Source organism: Anolis carolinensis, chromosome 2, assembly GCF_035594765.1.
Source record: "Anolis carolinensis isolate JA03-04 chromosome 2, rAnoCar3.1.pri, whole genome shotgun sequence".
Lineage (NCBI taxonomy): Eukaryota > Metazoa > Chordata > Lepidosauria > Squamata > Dactyloidae > Anolis > Anolis carolinensis.
The window spans coordinates 292,319,904-292,338,451 of record NC_085842.1 but is presented as its reverse complement, the minus strand read 5'-3'; the positions used below and the strand labels follow the sequence as shown (position 1 = coordinate 292,338,451).

General features: G+C 37.4%; 1 protein-coding gene across 2 annotated transcripts in view; it reads right to left on the bottom strand.

Annotated features, from left to right (window-relative positions):
- The window catches only part of adamts6 (ADAM metallopeptidase with thrombospondin type 1 motif 6), a 180,663-nt gene that overhangs the window by 144,742 nt on the left and 17,373 nt on the right, over positions 1-18,548 (bottom strand). Inside the window, exons 2-3 of one of the 2 annotated variants that reach the window (XM_062972381.1) lie at positions 13,923-14,267; positions 12,391-12,752 (exon numbers count right to left, since the gene is read on the bottom strand). In XM_062972381.1, coding sequence (XP_062828451.1) covers positions 12,391-12,752; positions 13,923-14,019 — 459 coding nt within the window. In that variant the 5' untranslated portion in view covers positions 14,020-14,267. Of the gene's footprint in view, positions 1-112; positions 12,370-12,390; positions 12,753-13,922; positions 14,268-18,548 lie in introns of those variants that run through there. The other variant, XM_062972382.1, reaches the window with a different exon arrangement.

The window sequence follows — 18,548 nt, the reverse complement described above, 5'->3', positions numbered from 1 at the left end:
TTTGTATTGCTGTGGCAACAAAATAAAAAAAAAATCAGTAAAATTATTTAGAATTATTAAAACAAAAACAATTACTTAATGTCTAGGTAAAAAAAACTGACAAAAAATCCACCTCAAAAACATATGTCCTCTCCACTCTCCCCATCGTTTTTGAGCTCTTTGATGCTTTCACTCCAGGGTAGGAAGAATAGAAGAGGTCAAATGGTGCTTCTTTTTGATGCTCTTGGGATGAATTAAGTTCTCACCCCTTTCTGAAGTACCACTTCTGGACTAGGTGGAAAACGACAATGGTAGCAAGCAGCTCCACTCTTTCATGCCCCAAGTCCTTGTGGCTGCCTACTGGTTCAGAAACAATAAGAAGAACCTATCTTCCAACTCTTCCCATTGAAAAATCCAACACCCATCCACCTCTCTCCCTCTCCTCTGTTCCCACCTGGTTTCCCAGTCAGCTTTTCTCTTTTTTTCTCCCTATCTATGCCATATACTTGCTTGTCCTGGGAAAACCTAAAAGAAGCACAATGCCCTGTTGTGATGATATTTCTGGCCACTTTTTCTTGCATATATTACTTCCATTACCTCCACAAAATGAGTTCTGAGAAGTGTTACCCTTCCATTTTGACCCCCCAAACCTCTCCTCAACTTAAACATGGAAGTTTCTGTTTGCATCCAGGGGCTGAAGCTTAACTCTAAATTATCTTCATGTAAGTTGAGGTCAATAAAATTTGTTCATGGTATTTAAATTACTCTTATAAATATATAAAAATAAACTACAACTTCTGATGATCTCATATTAGTATATTATAAAACACTAGCTGTGCCCGGCCACGCGTTGCTGTGGTGTTGTCTGGTGGTGTTGGTGAGAACTTGTTGAGGTAGTCGTGGTGTTGAATGTCTGTTGTAGGGTTGTCTTTATGTTTAGTATGCATTTGGTTGTTTGTGTACTGTGAAAGTGGTGAGGGTAGAGGGGATCTATGTCCCTGTGTAGTATTGTATAGTATTTATACGTTGTCCATGTGCTGTGAATGCTTGGGTTGTGTCCTGCTGCATAGTAGAAAGGGTTGAGCTGGATGGCCCTAAGGGGTCTCTCCAAATTCTTGGATTCTATGCTATTATTATTATTATTATCATCATCATCATCATTATTATGTAGAGGCTGGATGGCCATCTGTCAGGAGTGCGTGGATTGTGTCCTCCTGCATGGTAGAAGGAAGTTGATCTGGATGATCCTTAGGGGTCACTCCAAACCTTAGGATTGTATGATGATGTTGTTGTTCTTATTATTATTATTATTATTATTATTATTATTATTATTATTATTATTATTGAGAGGCTGGCCGGCCATCTGTTGGGAGTGCTTGGATTGTATCATCCAATGGCAGAGTTGGGTTGGACTGGATGGCCTTTAGGGGTCTCTCCTAACTGTCTGATTCTATGATTCGATTTGTATTATTATTGTGCAGATCTTGGATGGCCATCTGTCAGGACTGCTTGGTTTGTGTCGTCCTGTATGGTAGAAGAAAGTTGAACTGGATGGTCCTTAGGGGTGTCTCCTAACCTTATGATTGTATGATCTTCTTCTTCTTCTTCTTCTTCTTCTTCTTCTTCTTCTTCTTCTTCTTCTTCTTCTTCTTCTTATTGAGAGGCTGGGTGGCATGCTTGGATTGTGTCCTCCATGGCAGAATTGGGTTGGACTGGATTACCACAGTAATTATTTCATATTACAGTAGAATCTCACTTATCCAACATTCGCTTATCCAGTGTTCTGGATTATCCAACACAGTCTGCCTTTTAGTAGTCAATGTTTTTGTAGTCAATGTTTTATATTCATTGTGATATTTTGGTGCTAAATTTGTAAATACAGTAATTACTACATAGCATTACTGCGTATTGAACTACTTTTTCTGTCCAATTTGTTGTATAACATGATGTTTGGTGCTTAATTTGTATAATCATTACCTAATTTGATGTTTAATAGGCTTTTCCTGAATCCCTTCTTATTATCCAACATATTCACTTATCCAACATTCTGCCGGCCCGTTTATGTTGGATAAGTGAGACTCTACTGTATATTTATAATCTTATATTATCTGCTTAAAACTGGATTATTTGGGGCCCCTTCTTCACAGCTGTATAAAATGCACACTGAAGTGGATTATATGGCAGTGTGGAATCAAGATAATCCAGTTCAAAGCAGATAATATAAGATTATAAATAGGTAATATAGCTGTGTGGAAGGGCCTTGAGTCTACACTGCCATATAATCCAGTGCAAATTAAATAATCTGTGGAAGAGACCTAAGTGAGGCCTAACTGTGCCTGTCCCCTGGGCTGGATAGGTTGCTAGGAGACCAAGTGGGCAGAACTTAGCCTTGTAACTGGCAGCAATTGGATAAAAACAATTATTCCTCTTTCTCTAATTAGGACTTTATTTTTCTTTTCTTTTTGTTGTATCAACCTAGAGCTGTGGATGATGGGTTGTGTTGTCAAATTTCGAGGTTGGGGGGCCTGTAGTCTTGTTATTTTTCCGCTGCCCTGATGCCATCACTCTCTTATATACATAGATGGAAGACATCTTAATTAGTAACAAGATTTATCTCTCAATACCAGAGAATATTTATAGCTTTATAGAACTAAAAGAAAGGGGTTTTTTTTTTAGATTGTTTGACAAAACCTAAGAACTATCAACAGCAATAGAAAAGCCAAAACAGTCCCACTGCTACATTCCTGGAGGTGAACTACATAGTATACAATGAAATTCAGAACATGACAGCATTCAAATATGTAAGCCTCCCTTTTGGAATTCATTTTCATTTTTTACTGAGCAAACTTCTATTTGCGTTGTCAGTGAGAATAGGAAAAGGACTACAAATGCAGGATGCTTCCAAATAGAAAACACTATATCAACAATCATTGTGCTCTTATTTCATCTTGTCCTCCACAGCAGATTTTTTCCCTGTTAAACAAGAAGCAGGAAAAGCACAGGAAGGTTACAACTGCAGACAAAATGTTTTGGAGTGAGGCATGGTGATCCTACAATAAAAGAGTAATCTGGTCCTTTCATCTGGACAAATATGAAAGGTTAAACTTGTACCCTGTTTCTTTTTCAGGACCCTCAAAATCTGTGGAAAGGCAGGGGAGGGAGCATATACCTACCTAACCACTGAAGTAAAAAAATATTTGTTAGTTAAACAGGATTGCTGCCAATATAACATTCTGTGTTGTCTGATAAAATAAAAACATGAATGCTTGGTTAGCTCCATTTAAAAAAGACCATCCATGCAGGATACTTTGATCAACTAAGTAATCTGAACATGTATAGTTTGTTCCTGAAAATATAAATGATTATTAATCTTCATTTAAACTCCACTACCATATTGCCTATTAGCAACCTGCGCAAGTATGCTATGTTCACTGAGATAAACTTTGCAGCAACAATGTTGATTACAACTCAAACACTAATGCTTTTCAAGGAGAGAATGAAGCTCTCTGAAGATAAGATACACTATTTAAATCTGTGGGGGTTTTCTTGGAATAGTGAAGTTTCTATAGTTAAGAGGACACCTATCTTCAGAAACCAATGAAATATATCAAACAATGCATTGAAAGGACTATTCAGTTAAGAAATGATAGAACAAAAACTCAGAATTATGGACTAATGATATGGAAATAGGAAGAGGATCTTGAGTCATTACTCTGATAAATTTGCTCCCTTATCCCAAGACATTACTTCTGAAAAATTATGTAATAAGTATAGCCAATGCCATGTCCATTGAATGAGATTATGTATTATATTATATTATATATGAGATTATGTATTATCCAGAATCAATAAGTAATTGCTTCAGATATTATTAGCAGGTTGCAATCAAGGAGGAGGAAAGCGAGAACAAAGAGAAAAAGATCTAGAAACATTGACAAAGGAATAAGAACAAGAGTTAAGGGAAAGGGGAAGCAAGAACAAAGAAAGACTTGAGGAAGAATTATAAATTTTGAGAGCGGAGAAGTAGCAAGAATTAGGAGAAAAGGAGCTTCAGTGTGAAAAGGAATTGGGAGAACAGGAACAAAGAAAGAGAGCAAGACAGGGCTCACGAGAGTGACTCCTATAAGCTGAAGTTGAAAGCACTGGAGTTAACTGCCGGTATGACTCCCAGAGATACACACACCTAGCAGTCTTCTAATACCAAAGTGTCTGAGGGGAAATACCAATGGTAGAAAAGAGGATGGTTCTAAGGCTGGCCCACAACAGAGAACAGAGAACATCAAGAAGTATTATGGATGTAGTCTGTGGGACACATATGGTATGACTGCCCCTGCATAAGCAAGAAAAATGTAACACTGAGTCTTGTGCAAGTTAGCTGTGTGGAAAAGGTCTAGTCTGAGAGGGCAGACAGGTTATTAAACACTGAGGGAGACAGATCACCAACTAGGCACATTACCAGGGAGACACAAAGCCCCGCTGAGTACTGCAAATTAAGTACTGCATAGTTGTTTCACTGCATTCAGAAATGTGTGGGGATTCTGAAAAAAAAAGTGCTGGACCTCATTGCTCTTAATCAAGACCTCAGTAGAGCAACTGACTTCTGAAGGAGACCAATGTGAAGGAGGCACTAGTAGACCTGGCTGCAAGGAAGCCAACCATGACCCAGGGAGGTTGTGAAGAAGGGTTCCCGGGGGCGGGGGGGGGGGTGTCTTAAAAGGCCAGGCTTCCATCTGAGGAAATTCAGACAGCGATTTGAACCTGAAGCTGACAGGGTTTGAAGCTGACAAAAATAATTTTGAGCTGATAGAGACAGGGTTTTGAATTTGAGAAAAAGATATCTACCTATGGTTTTTGAAAGCTTAATGATTTTAACACAATGGCCTATGGGGAGATTTTTTATAGAAGCAAAAAAGGTGGTAGGTGGGAATCCACTTTTGCATTTGGAAAATAAGTAATTTTGAGTATGAGGCTTTGCATGAAAAGACTAAAACGTATGCAAATTGCAACTCCTAGACACTTCCAAGAAAAATAATTCATCCCGTCACCCCTTTTAGCCAGAAAAGGGCTGTCTGAGGAATCTAGAAGTGAGGCTAACAAACAACAACTAGAGGGGCACATGAGGCCCCATGGCTGCACTTTATCCAATCCTCCCTCAAATTGACTCTCTAGCTGGATTGTTAAGTTTCAGCTCCTATCTACAATGTGTATATATCCTGTCTGTCAATTTATCATATCACATGACTCCTTAGAACATTCCTTAATATCATAATATTAAGAAAAGCAGAGCATCAATTAACATCTCCTATTACGTATATTATTGTATTGCCCCTAATATTATATTGTCATTGTATCACAATATGAAAATTCTTAAGTTTCCTGTAAGAATTAGAAAATCATGGCATTTGTAGTACGTGCCTTGATTATACAGGCTTTCAAAAAGATGGGACTTGATTTGAAATCACTGTATTTCTGCTACCATGAACTCCCATGAATGAACTACTTTACTACTTAAAAAGGTGAGGCATAAAGTTTCAAATTATTGACGTCAGATGCCTCTCCCAGAACCCAAACAGCACTTAGCCTCAGTCAAGAGGGAAACCCCACAATATAAGACCTATTGAGATACTCTCCATTTTTAGATTTGTTTCTCGCTCAAAATGGTTAGTAAAACTTAATAACTTGAGAACTCATTAAACTGTTTGTAACTCTTCATACAATTGTAACATTTTGCCATCATGAAATATACTGCTTTGAAATTGGGCCCATCATTTTGAAACACCATGTATATTATTGCAATAAACTCTACATGAGGCTGCCTTTGAAAAAAGCAGTCAGTGCAAAGAGCTGCAGCCAAATTAACTGGGACCGAGTACAACTCTTGTTGCAACAGATCAACTGACTGGCATTCCAATTCAAAACACTATTTATGACCCTTAAAGCCCTATGCTATACTGCCCAGGTTTCAGGCTACTTGAAGAATATTTATATGTATGAACATGCTTAGGGTCTGAAATCTTTAAGAAGGCACAAGGCCTGCTCCTAAACTCTGAAGCTCCCTCCATAATGAGGCTTCCTTCTTGTTCACATTCGGACAACTTTTCTATACAGGCTTTTGGGAACTGACTGTAAGGGGATTTTGATGATGTGCTTTTTTTTAGAGTTTTCTGTTTGTTTTTAAACACTTTTCAACTAATTTTGAAATGGTTTCAATTTTATGGATTTTAAAATTGTTTTAAAATAATATATACCTAACTGGAGATTTCTGGTTTTCACTCCGTATCAAATCCGGGGAGAGTGGGTAAGCTCTCTATGTCAGCTCGAGCTCCCCATGAGGGGACACAAGAGAAGCCTTCCACAAGGATGGTAAAACATCAAACAACTGGGCATCCCCTGGACAACGTCCTTGCAGACGGCCAATTCTCTCACGCCAGAAGTGACTTGAAATTTCTCAAGTCACTCCTGACATGGAAAAAAAGCTTCAGTATTGATGTCAATGTTTAGAAAACTTCCTTGAATCCCTCTTATAAGTAACAGGCATATTAGCAGTAATACTTATGGTGTCTACCATTTTGCTTGATTATTCCCCCACTCATTTAATACTTTAATTAACCATCCTAAGTGTAAAAAATTAGGATATTCTACACTCAGAGGAAAGGGGAGCATGATGTTTTCTGCTTCTGGCACACAACTCTTAAATTCTAACTTGATCAATTAGTCCTAGATTTATTTCCAAGTTGACCAGTTTATAAAATTAAATTTAAAAAACTTGGCCTAATTTATTGTTAGACCTAGTGAAACGAATAGCCCTTGATAATCACAGCTAGCATTGAATAATCCCACCACGTTGTCTGAATTTAGTTTTTAAAGTAATTGACTTGTTTTCATATCAAAGACAATTAATAACAGGTCTGAAGTATAGCTGGTCAAAATGTAATTCTAACATCATAGCTGTAAAATCCATTTATTTTAACGTAATTTACTTTACAGGATTATAGTTTTAGTCTTATTAGGTCTCAAACTGTTTCAAAATCTGCAGCTTTCATTGGGTAAGTACTACCAGATTTTAATATTGTCCTCCATGCCTTTAAATGCAATTCACCGTGATATGCTGTTAGTTCAAATGCTACATCTTCTTCCAAGATTATAGGATATTCAGACATCTCCTAAACTGGCAATTATCTGTTTAAAAACTGATTAATTCACCTAGAATCACATTAGCATTAATGGGGATTGCTCACAAGAGAACCCAGCTATAAATTAGTACTTGATATTGTAATCAAAAATATCCTGAGAAACAGATAATGACATTCCCTATGTCCTTCCCTTATTGGGTTGTTGTATGTCTTTCGGGCTGTGTGGCCATGTTCCAGAAGCATTCTCTCCTGACGTTTCGCCCACATCTATGGCAGGCATCCTCAGATCCTTCCCTTATTGTCTGTTACATGACTGACAAAAGTAGTTTGCTTATGCAATGTCTTTCCCCAGCATAAACACAGAGAATGCATAATCATTGCTTCTTGCATGCCTACCTTATTATGGTATGATATCCTAGGTCACAAACACAGGTTTAGGTCCACAGAGTAAAATAAGAGCTAGCCTTATAATCCTAAGTATGTTTATATGAGGTAAGTCCCACTAAACAGACTATAACTTACTTTCAAGCACTGTATATAGTCTAAGACTGCCCTAAGTATATATTCTAAGATTAAAACAATTAAGTTTTAAATTATGTAGAGTTCTATGAACAATAGACAATGCTTCTTTTATTCCTTTTCTTTTTGCTCCTCAAAACAAAAAGGTCATTCTTTTTTAACCACTGATTTCTAAGAATTGTTTCAAACATTACATATACAGTACTAGTGAACACGTGATAAGTTCTCTTTCTAAATAATTATCTGGAAAGTTCCTGGGGTGCCTTTATGTGAAGTTAAAAACACATGGAACAAAAAACTGATTCCCAAAATTGGTCAACTGAACTGTTTTTGAGATAAAGTGTTTCTAACTTCCACATTACAGAATCCTGTCCATGAGTTTAAGGGGGGTTAGAGAAAGAATGATGACTTAGCTAGGTCATCTTTTCATCTAAAAGCCATTAAATATTTATCTCCTCACATGGATAATTCTTTCCTTTTCCTATGTAAGGTAAAATAACATCTCAGCACTTAAGTTTCCCCACCCTACCCTCACACTCATTGTTTGCTGTTGAAAGTAACTATAGTAGCAGGAGTGCGAATAGAAGTGCTGTAAATAAATCCTAAAGATAAATAACTTTTTTGTACTCTCACAAAATGACAGTGAACATAGCTTCTTCTCCCACCCCCATCTTGGATGCTTAACATCGGGCAAAAATGAAGGAATCCAAGACTAGCATTGCCAATTTGGGTTCCAAAGAATGTTCTCCTGCCTTCATGGCAGGTAGAGTTGTCCCTTCCTGCCACCACCACTAGCTAATTAAATAAGAACATAAATATGTCTAATTTCACATAGGAAGCCTATTTAGGCCACAAGATACTTTTAAGAGCTGACAAATATGTGTAAGCATGACGAACAAGTTAATAAAACAGGGTCAAATGCTGGAGATTTTGATTTCGTCCTCAGTCCTTAAGTAGCTTAGGAAATCTTTATATCAGCTGAATTTTCACCCAGGCCAACTGATGGCCAATACCTGCATGGAAGGAGTATGATGGCGGTTAATATGTTCACCAAACGGTTCTTATTATTTTTATTAAGGTACAGTACTGGTGTATGTGTGGGAGGCCCCTCAAAAATCAAGGTTTCCTAGATACCATAGAAATCCCCTTCTTCATTTAAAGTAGCTCATTTCATATTCATTTTAGTGACAGAAAGGAATGGAACAATTATACATATATATTGCTACAGTGCTATGGAACATGTTTAATCTTTCCTTCCAGAAAGGAGGAAATAGTGGTAGAAATACTGTAGTCCCAATTGACAGGCAAAAACTGTCCCAGGCATTTCCTGAGTAATGCCCTTAAAGACAGCCAATTCTCTCACACCAGAAGCGACCTGCAGTTTCTCAAGTCACTCTTGACACAAGAAAAAAAGTATAGTACAGTCTATTAGGCCAAAGAAATAAACATTACTTTGTTTGTAATAGTTAAAGAAGCTATGGTGCAGTAAAAAAATTATACACTATTACACCTTGGCCTATGATTTTCTCTCCCAAATTTTCATTTTAATCTCTGAGATGGTCTTCAAATGCTTTTTAATGAAAAATTACTTAAGAACAGATATGTGAAAACGGTGTGTTATAGACATCTGTATTATTTAATGCCTACACACACACACCCCTTCCATCCTTCCATAGAATTGCTGTGTTTTCTTAACAATAACTATGAGGTTTATGCAGGTGATTTATCCAATGCAATTCTGATTTTTATGTCAGAAGGCAGTTCTGAACACAGATCTGTCCACAGCTAAATTCAATATGCCATTGGTCTACGCATCACACTTGTCCTTTCTTTTGTTAGAAACTGAGATTAAAATCCAAATAATTGTTAAACTAATGCTTTAAATTAAATTAAGCTGTAAATTGATTTTTTTTAACTGAACACCCCTTCTTCCCTATATGGCATATAGCTAAATGCTTTTGAAATTAAGGCAAGTTTCAGAGTTGTGGTTGCCAACCTTTGGCTCTCTAGGTGTTTTGGATTTCAGCTCCCACAATTCCTAACAGTTGGAAAACTGGCTAGGATTTCTAGGAGTTGAAGTCCAAAACACCTGTAGGAAGTTAGGAAACACTGTGAGAGTGCATAGGAGCACATTCAACAGAAAAAAGTTAACCATTCCACTTGTCTAATCCAAGCCACATGTGAATTCTTTGAATCTATTGTTAGAAGTACTATAAGCAAAAATAGACTCTTATTTCTCTTTTCCTTCAAAACTAGCCATGGCAAATAATTATGTATGTCACAGGCTCTTAGATTTTCAAAAATAGTAAAACCATACATAAAACTAGAAACAGCCTCTCAAGTCAAAGAAATGCTACTGTGATAAATTCTACTGTGATAAATTCTACATTTCTGAAATGTTAATGTTAATGCCCCAGTGGCGAAGTGTGTTAAAGAACCTGGGAGCGGCGGGAGCAGCCGCTGTTAGCTCCAGCTCCTGCCAACCTAGCAGTTCGAAAACATGCCAATGTGAGTAGATCAATAGGTACCGCTCCGGCGGGAAGGTAACGGCACTCCATGCAGTCATGCCAACCACAAGACCTTGGAGGTGTCTACGGACAACGCCGGCTCTTCGGCTTAGAAATGGAGATGAGCACCAACCCCCAGAGTCAGACATGACTGGACTTAACGTCAGGGGAAACCTTTACCTTTACCTTAATGAAATTTTAAGATTCCTAAAAACTATCAGTCATGGCCAGTATCTGTGTACAACAATTAAATGATTTCCAGAACCTGTAGATGTGAATAATCCAAACAGTGTGTTGTCAACGGCTTTATTGGCTGGAATCACTGTGTTGCTGTGAGTTTTCCGGGCTGTATGGCCATGTTCCAGAAGCATTCTCTCCTGACCCAATCCAAAGAGTACAATGAGCACACTTTGGGATGTGTCAGCTCCAGTGGTTCCTACATCTGCATCAAATGAACTCATAATTTGAAAAAGACGGTCCAAACTGCTTAGTCACACACAGAAGCAAACAGCAGCATAATTTTATTAGCTCTGAGAACTGTCCAGCTAACTTTGAAAATCTTCAAGTAGGAAGTCAAAAACAAGCATGCATAGATTTAAATAGACAATAGACATGTTTGGGCTTTAGGAGGCAAAGTTCTGAACTTTCTTGCTATACAAAAAGAGACCTAAACTGCTGAAATGGGACATAAAGAACAAAACATCATATTGGTCTTTCTCCAGCTCTGCATTAATTATCACAAGAATCTGATTAAATAGGTTAGGCTGAGAAATAGTAATTGACCCACGGTTACCCAGTGAGCTTAATAGCCAAGTGGAAATTTGAAAGTTCTGTTCTACTCCAATTCTCTAAGCAATATAATACCTTGGGTCTGGTAAGCCCTTTGAACAGGACTTACCAAACCCAGTCTTAAAAGGAATTATAACTGTGAAAAACTGCTAGTAAAGCATACACTGCAATTTCAATTTGTATTTTCCTTCTGCTCACTATTTATGAGTAATGGATGTGGTTAGATATGTCAATTATAGAGCAAATCATCATTAAAGCACATTAGATTGACTAGATGAGCATCTCCAGTAGGAAAATTGCCTATAGGACCTCATGAGTCCCCTTGTCTAAAATGGGCTACAACATTGCATACAACCACTAGCATTACAACACATCCTATCCTACCACCACCACCTCTGCAACTTAAACAGTTACTATGCTAATAAAATTGAAGTCCAGTGATGGTTACAAGTGAAGAGTATTGTTTTCTCTCCTCTACTTTAAAACATGATTCATCTCAGAAACTGTCTTGCCTTCACTACTAGGTTTCTCATCAATCCACTGTACTATTTTCTAAATGTAAACTACAGGAGCAATTGTCTTCCACCAATTTATGCCTCTAATGGCAGGCAATAAAGGGCCGTTCCCATAAACATATAGTATCCATTCAATTGGCTGTAAAATTCCTTTAACTCTATGGGATTTAATCTTGAGTAGACTTCTACAGGATTGCAATTCTAACTTCTGATTAACACTACATGTAGCTTATTTAGTAATAAAGACTCTTTGTTATTATTTTTAAACGTTATTCATAAATTTGTATTTTAAAATACTGTTTTCTCTGGATAATAATATTTCCTTTGCTCTTGAAACAAAAATAGAAAAGTACAGTAGCAGTTGAAAGGAAGTGGAAAAAGAGTTCCTGTTTTGCACCTCTTCTCTTCTCCCCTCCTATTCTAAGTTAACGAAGTTTGAAGTCACTTTACCCTAATGAAAGTAAGTCAAGGACAAAGGGGAAAGTGAGAGGAAGTGAAAGAAAATTTGACATTTAAAAAGCAGCTGAAACAGAAGAGTACTATATTAATTGAGTCTATCTTTGCCAAATGAGGTGGAGAGTATACTAAATAGTCATAGAATCATGAAGTTGGAAGAGTCCACAGGAGCCATCCAGTCCAACTCACAGCCATGCAATTTTCCCCTGCTGTTCTTGTTTAAGAGTAAACTTGCATACAAGGCATAGTCCAATTTCAATTAGCCATGTTCACTTGCAAGATGTGCCACTAAGATCAATAAGGCTTAATTCCAAGAAAGCATGCTTAGTTTTCTCCATCTCACAATCATAACATTATCAGAACAGAACAACAAAATATCTAGAAATAAACAATAAGAATTGTAACGGATAGAAATTAATGGGAGCACAGATTCTATCTGTAAATTTTAAAAAAGATGACATCAACATACCAAAATGCAAAACTTGCACTTACCAGACCATTGCAGTTGCTTAATGCTACTTTAGTTGTACCATGCTCACCATGTAAATATCCCGTGTAATGACAGTTGTCTAAAAAATCATGCTTCCACTGAGGTCCATCTTTCCCCCAGTATTCTACTGTGAAGTGTTTAGATACCAAATCTGTGTTGAGAGTCAGGTTTAAATGAAAGTGCTTGCCATAGGCAGAAAGTTTAAAAAATAAATTAGAAACTGCCAGTTCTTGGTCATAAGTACTCCTCTTCTTTCTCCTGGTGGATTTAGTATTTTTCACAGTAAAGCTGAGGAAGGCTCCATTATGATCAACCCTTATTGGGACTGTTAGCTGGTAGTGTTCAAGGTAAGACAGGAATTCCTCTTTGAAACCACACATGGTAAATCAGTCCAAGAAATGGGCATAAAAGAGAAGAAAATATAACAGGACACAAGAAGAAGCACAACATTATCGACATTTTACTATTTCTGAGCATCTTCACATTTTTGCTCTAATAAAATAAGATCTCTTTACTTAATAACATACCAAATTTATTAAAAACAAGTACATGCCTGTGATTATTACAAATTCTGCTCATCTATTTTACATTGACTAAGATGTTGCCTATTTCATTGTACCATTTGTAAAAGTTAAGGGCAATATTACATTTAGCGTTCTAAAATGGAAGTGCCTGCTTCTGCCTCCCTCAGAATTCTGGAAAATGTAATTTAGGTTTGGGGCCTTTGGAATTCTCAGTTAGAGAGGTCCTCGGCTTCCCTAATCTACATTTCTCAGAATTCCGCAGGACAATAGCAAAGCAGAAGCGCCCACTTTAGAATGTTAATATGATATCGTTCTAAATATGCCTACTGAAAGAATATAAGGGATTACACATTCTCCTAGTAAAAGCATAATTTGTCTGGAAAAATATAATCTCTATATTTTAAAGATATTTACAAAAATTTGGAAATCCACTAATTTCAAAGGAGCGCAAATAGCTATAAGTGTCATGAATTAGTGTATACTAGTATCCTTGTGGACATTGCAGATTCAACTCATACACTGCTCTCCATATATAAAAAGGATTCCTAAACAAATTTCACTGGAGGAAACAAATATAAAGGGGTTTCTCAGTGTGTCTAAATCTATTTTTTTCTGTTCAAATTGATGAGGGAAAACTGCACACAAAGAAACTCAACATATTTATTTAATGCACATAGGACCCTGCACAAAATTCTAAAGTTTTCACATCTTTAATGAACACACAAAGACCATGCATCTGAAAATATGTTCTGGAGTACATAAGTTAGCTGAATTGCTTAAGCAATATTTAATTGCTCAAACAATAATATATTTGTTCTGAAGTAACAAATGATGATACTGCCTTTTAAACTGCTGATAAAAGAAGCATAAAAGAAGTTCTACTCCCTCAGAGAGCAACCAAAATCATACATCTGCAGCTTTTCACAACATATAATAATATTAATCTTAAAGAAAAATTGATTTACTAAAATAAGTGTCAAAAACATTAACTTAAGAAGATAGATCCCTACCTTGAGAACTATATGAAAGCGTGTTGTCACTGTGAAATTCTGACAAAACCATAATTAAGCAGAAAAGCCAGGTCAACGTCTTCCACAAAATTTCCATAATTTAGAAGAAGTGGACTACCTATGTGCTACAGCTTTATCTCCACTCCAGCACCGCACCATAACCAGGATTTATTATATTTCTTCAAGATTAGTTATTTGAGGTTCCACTCTTTGATAGCTGTCATGCAAATGTGCTTTTCTTTCTATGTCTGCAGACATTTTCAGTCCAAAGCAAATTAAAAAAATCCTTCACATCTCAATGAGGAGCTAAAGTGAATGGCAAACAAATGTTGTCCACTTCTTTACCTGAAAAGCACAGATAACACAGTAAATAAGTTTAATTAAATCCTAGACAAACAATCAAAATATCAGTATTCTTAGGCAGTATTAACTAGGTTTCCACCGAGTTCTTTTTAGCATTAATTTTGTTGAATTATGCAATATAATTCAAGTCACACCCCATAAAGGAAAATATACAGAAATAAAAATATGAAAGAAAGGAGTAGCTTTCCTTATTGAAGGCACTGCACACTTTAGAAAACATTGGAGGCTCAGTAGGCTATGTTCCCCCAAGGGCTTTCAAGAAACTAGCTAAGATTTCAAGAAAGATCTGAAGGGTAGATGCTACCCTGATACTAACAACCAGTACAGTGTTGTTTTACCAACTTTTTTAAATCCTTTTGTCTACACCTCCTACTTCTTCCAGATATAGCCTGGTAGGTTCCTGTCATCATTTTGCCAAACATTCACATTTATTGAGTGGAAATAATATATATGGAATCACAGAACCTTAGAGGTGGAAGAGGTACAAGGCCATGCAGCCCAACCTGCTACCAATCAGAAATAGACCAGTACTGCTTAACAATGTCCATCTAATCTCCATTTAAAAAATCTCTAACGGAGAGTGCATTAGCCTACAAGGCGCCGTTACAAACCACATTTCTCATAGAGACTAGCCTCTTTAAAATGAATGTTGGAATAAGAATGAGAGTAAAAACCAATACAGAGATAACATACCTGTGTATGAGAAAGATAAAGGAAGATAACTTTGATAATATGTTAGATCTTCTCATGCAGGAGAATTTAAACAGATTACTATCTTAATAGTAATCACCATTCCTCATTACAGTCAGCCCTCCACATTTGCAGGGGTTAGGGCAGAGAACCCGCACAAATGTGGAAAAAACTCAAATATCTTTAGGGGTAGGATAAGACTTCCTTGTATGGCCAGCAGCTGGGGAGGTGCTGCCTTTCCTGAAGCTGTTAGAAGTGGGGGTTTCAGTTGTCAACCACTCCACACCAAAGACTATGAACCAGGAGATTCAGTGGTGGTTTGATAGCAACTAAAATTGCCACTAAACCACTCCTTACAGCTTCAAGAGAGGCACAACAGCACCCCTCCACTTCTTGCCATCAACCCACCCAGGGCGCTTCCAGACAGCACTAAATCACAGGTTTTAAACAGGGGCAAATATTCCAGGACTTCAGATGAGGTACACATACAGACCTGTTAGTCCTGGGATTTCTGCCTCTATTGTCCAGACTTGCTGCTTTGTTCCGAGATTTAGAGGCTGCCAAGATGGCCACCGCGGGACTTCTGCCGGAAACTTCAGCAGTTTTTTTTTAAAGCCCCGGGATGCAGATATACGAATATGCAGATCTCTGCAAAAGTTCAGTTATTTACCCTAGCCAGAAAAACTGTGCCCTCCAGCTGTTTCATGAAGTATCTGCCAAACAAACAAACCCTATGGGGTAGGACCACTTCTGCCCAAGTCAGTATTGCACAATGAAACAGGAACACACACTTTCAAGCTATGAACAGAACGTTGTCATTATTGACACTTTTTAGAGCCTGACCATCTGTCCAGACAGATTTGGTTGTGTACTTGTGGCATGGAACAATAGGGTGCTGTTCCTGGGTTATACATGGCTGTTTCTATTAGCAACCTGCATGACCTTAGCTCTCAGTATTTATATTCCTCTTCAGCAAATCCATGTACCAACAGCCAGTAGTAAGTTTTTGCTATTTACTAAACTGCACCCATGTTGTCAGCATACACCTGCCATTTACTACATACACACTGGGTGTATGCTGTTGTCAGTATACACCTAATGAGGAACCAACATGTATAACCCGGCAACATCATCCTGTTGTTCCCTAGCACAAGTACACCATGATACCTGTCTGCACAGATGGCCATACAACAAGGTCTGACTAATTACAGTAATGATGACAATCTGTTCCTGGTTTGAAAGTGTCTGTTCCTGTTTCATTGTGTACTACTTAATGTGAAAGTACTTGTTGCACCCCAGGAACTTTATTTTTCTGCCACAAACTTCATTAAACAGGTGACGGATGAAACTTCTCTTCCCAGGACAAAGTTTTTGCCTTCTACTCGAGTGTCACCTTCTTTTTAGGAACTAGCCAATCAGGGCAAATATCTAAAATCCAGGAACAAACCCAGATAAAAAATTCCATTATTTCCGATTGCAGGGACATACAGACATGTGAAGATCTGGATATTCGGCTAAAGACTGCAATATTCACACACCTGGAAATTTCGCGTTTTTTGCCTTTTATAGCGATTGCTTCTGGGTTTACAGGGAACGGCATTTGGCCACCCTCCTGTTTGCTGCGGGAGCTCCTGGAATAAGGTACTGTTTGGATGGGCCCCCAAAGAGCTTGCCAACTACCCCAAGAAGCATATGCACTGGCTACCTTCCCAGAGCGGTTAGCAAGCCTGCAAATAGTCAGATGCCCGGGGCTGTGGCGCAGACGGGAGAGTAAACCAGCAAACCAGCTGCAATTAACTGCAATCAATCACTCTGACCAGGAGGTCATAAGTTCAAGGCCCGCTCGGAGCTATGTGGTTTGTCTTTGTCCTATGTTAAAAAGGCATTGAATGTTTGCCTATATGTGTAATGTGATCCGCCCTGAGTCCCTTTCGGGGTGAGAAGGGCGGAATATAAATGCTATAAATAAATAAATAACTGCATGAATGCCAAAACTGTGAATGTGCAAGGCTAACAAAAACCTGCAAGGCTGCCCTGTATTATTTTCACCTTTGGCCAATCCCACCTATATTGTGACTTAGCATACATATTTTGTATTTCCATTTGAATTACATTTCATCAATGGAGAGCCTAATATGTGGTTATTAAAAAATCTTATACAGACAGAATATTGCATGTTCTAGCAAAAAACAAATGATGCACTTTTTTCTTTCACATAAAATATTTAGTTATATTTTACAACAGCATAACTTGAATTTTTTTTTCAGGCAAAATTCCTTTTGGCTGCTGGTAGCAAAAATGAGTTAAATATTTCAAATTATTCATTTCATTAAAAACTCATGAAGCTATAAATGTTATCAAACGTTATTACACGTGAAGCTTAATATATTTGCAATGACAAGTACACATTTAAAAACGTCTAAGAGATAGCTAGATTATAAACTGCTGGCCCCTACATAATATAAAAATTAATTTTGTTTTGTTTTTCCCAAAATGCTGGGCTCCAAATATTTTGTGCTAATACACAACAGCTGCTCCAGACCTGAAAATGTGCATCTAGTTGTAGTCAAAACAAAACAATGAAAATCCTATAACAATTAAGTAAAATGATACCGAAAAGTTTTCTTAACAGAAATGCCAAGGTTTCAAGTCAAACATATGAATGTCAGACAATGTCAGAAATAAAGGGAAGAACAGTAGAGCAATGTTTCTAGCGCCAGAACATATTTAGAATTACCAAGTCTTACCACAGCTAAGAAGGGAATGAATGTTTCCATCCATATGATCTTACTCATTATCTCAAATCATCTGGAGAGATTTATTTTATTTTTTTGCACATCCCATCCATATTTGATGGGACACTTTTGAGAGACCCTCTCTGTGCCTAGATTCAGCTGTGTATTCTCTGCCCTACAAAGACAACCAGAACCTCTTTGCTATGCCTTTCTGTCATCTCCTTAAGAATTTGTATTCCAACAGACACTGACAAATTATTTTTTTACTTTTCATCTGTTTTCCTGGATGTTTCCTTTAGTGATTTCATATGTGGCATTGATTGTTTTTAATAATGTCTTTGATTTGGATTATTAGCAAATATAGAAAAATAGAAAATCGAGGAAAGCATTGGACCAAATAGCTAAAATAAATGATAGAAGTATAAAAGAATGAGAGAAATTAAATTACAAAATTAACAGGCACAACATTTGTATCACTGTGTTACATGCTTGACAAAAACAATTGCATGCTAATGGTATTTTAAAAGTACTTTTCTTCCTCTTGTGTAACAAGGCACGAACACTGCAGTTTATCAACATACAAAAGTTATGCTTAATTCATTTTGTAATATGTTAAGTGTGTATATACTGAACAGTTGTTAAACATAACCACCAATAACCTGTTGAGAACAATGCCACTCAAAATGATCATCTATGGAGCAGTGCTGGACTGGAAGCCATCAGCTGCCAGTCTACAATGTGTTTCCATGAAAGAATTATAGCTAATGGGTACAAAGATGGTAGAGTTCCCTGGAGCATTGGGGGGGGGGGGGGGACAGGGGAGGGGATTGCCAGTCTC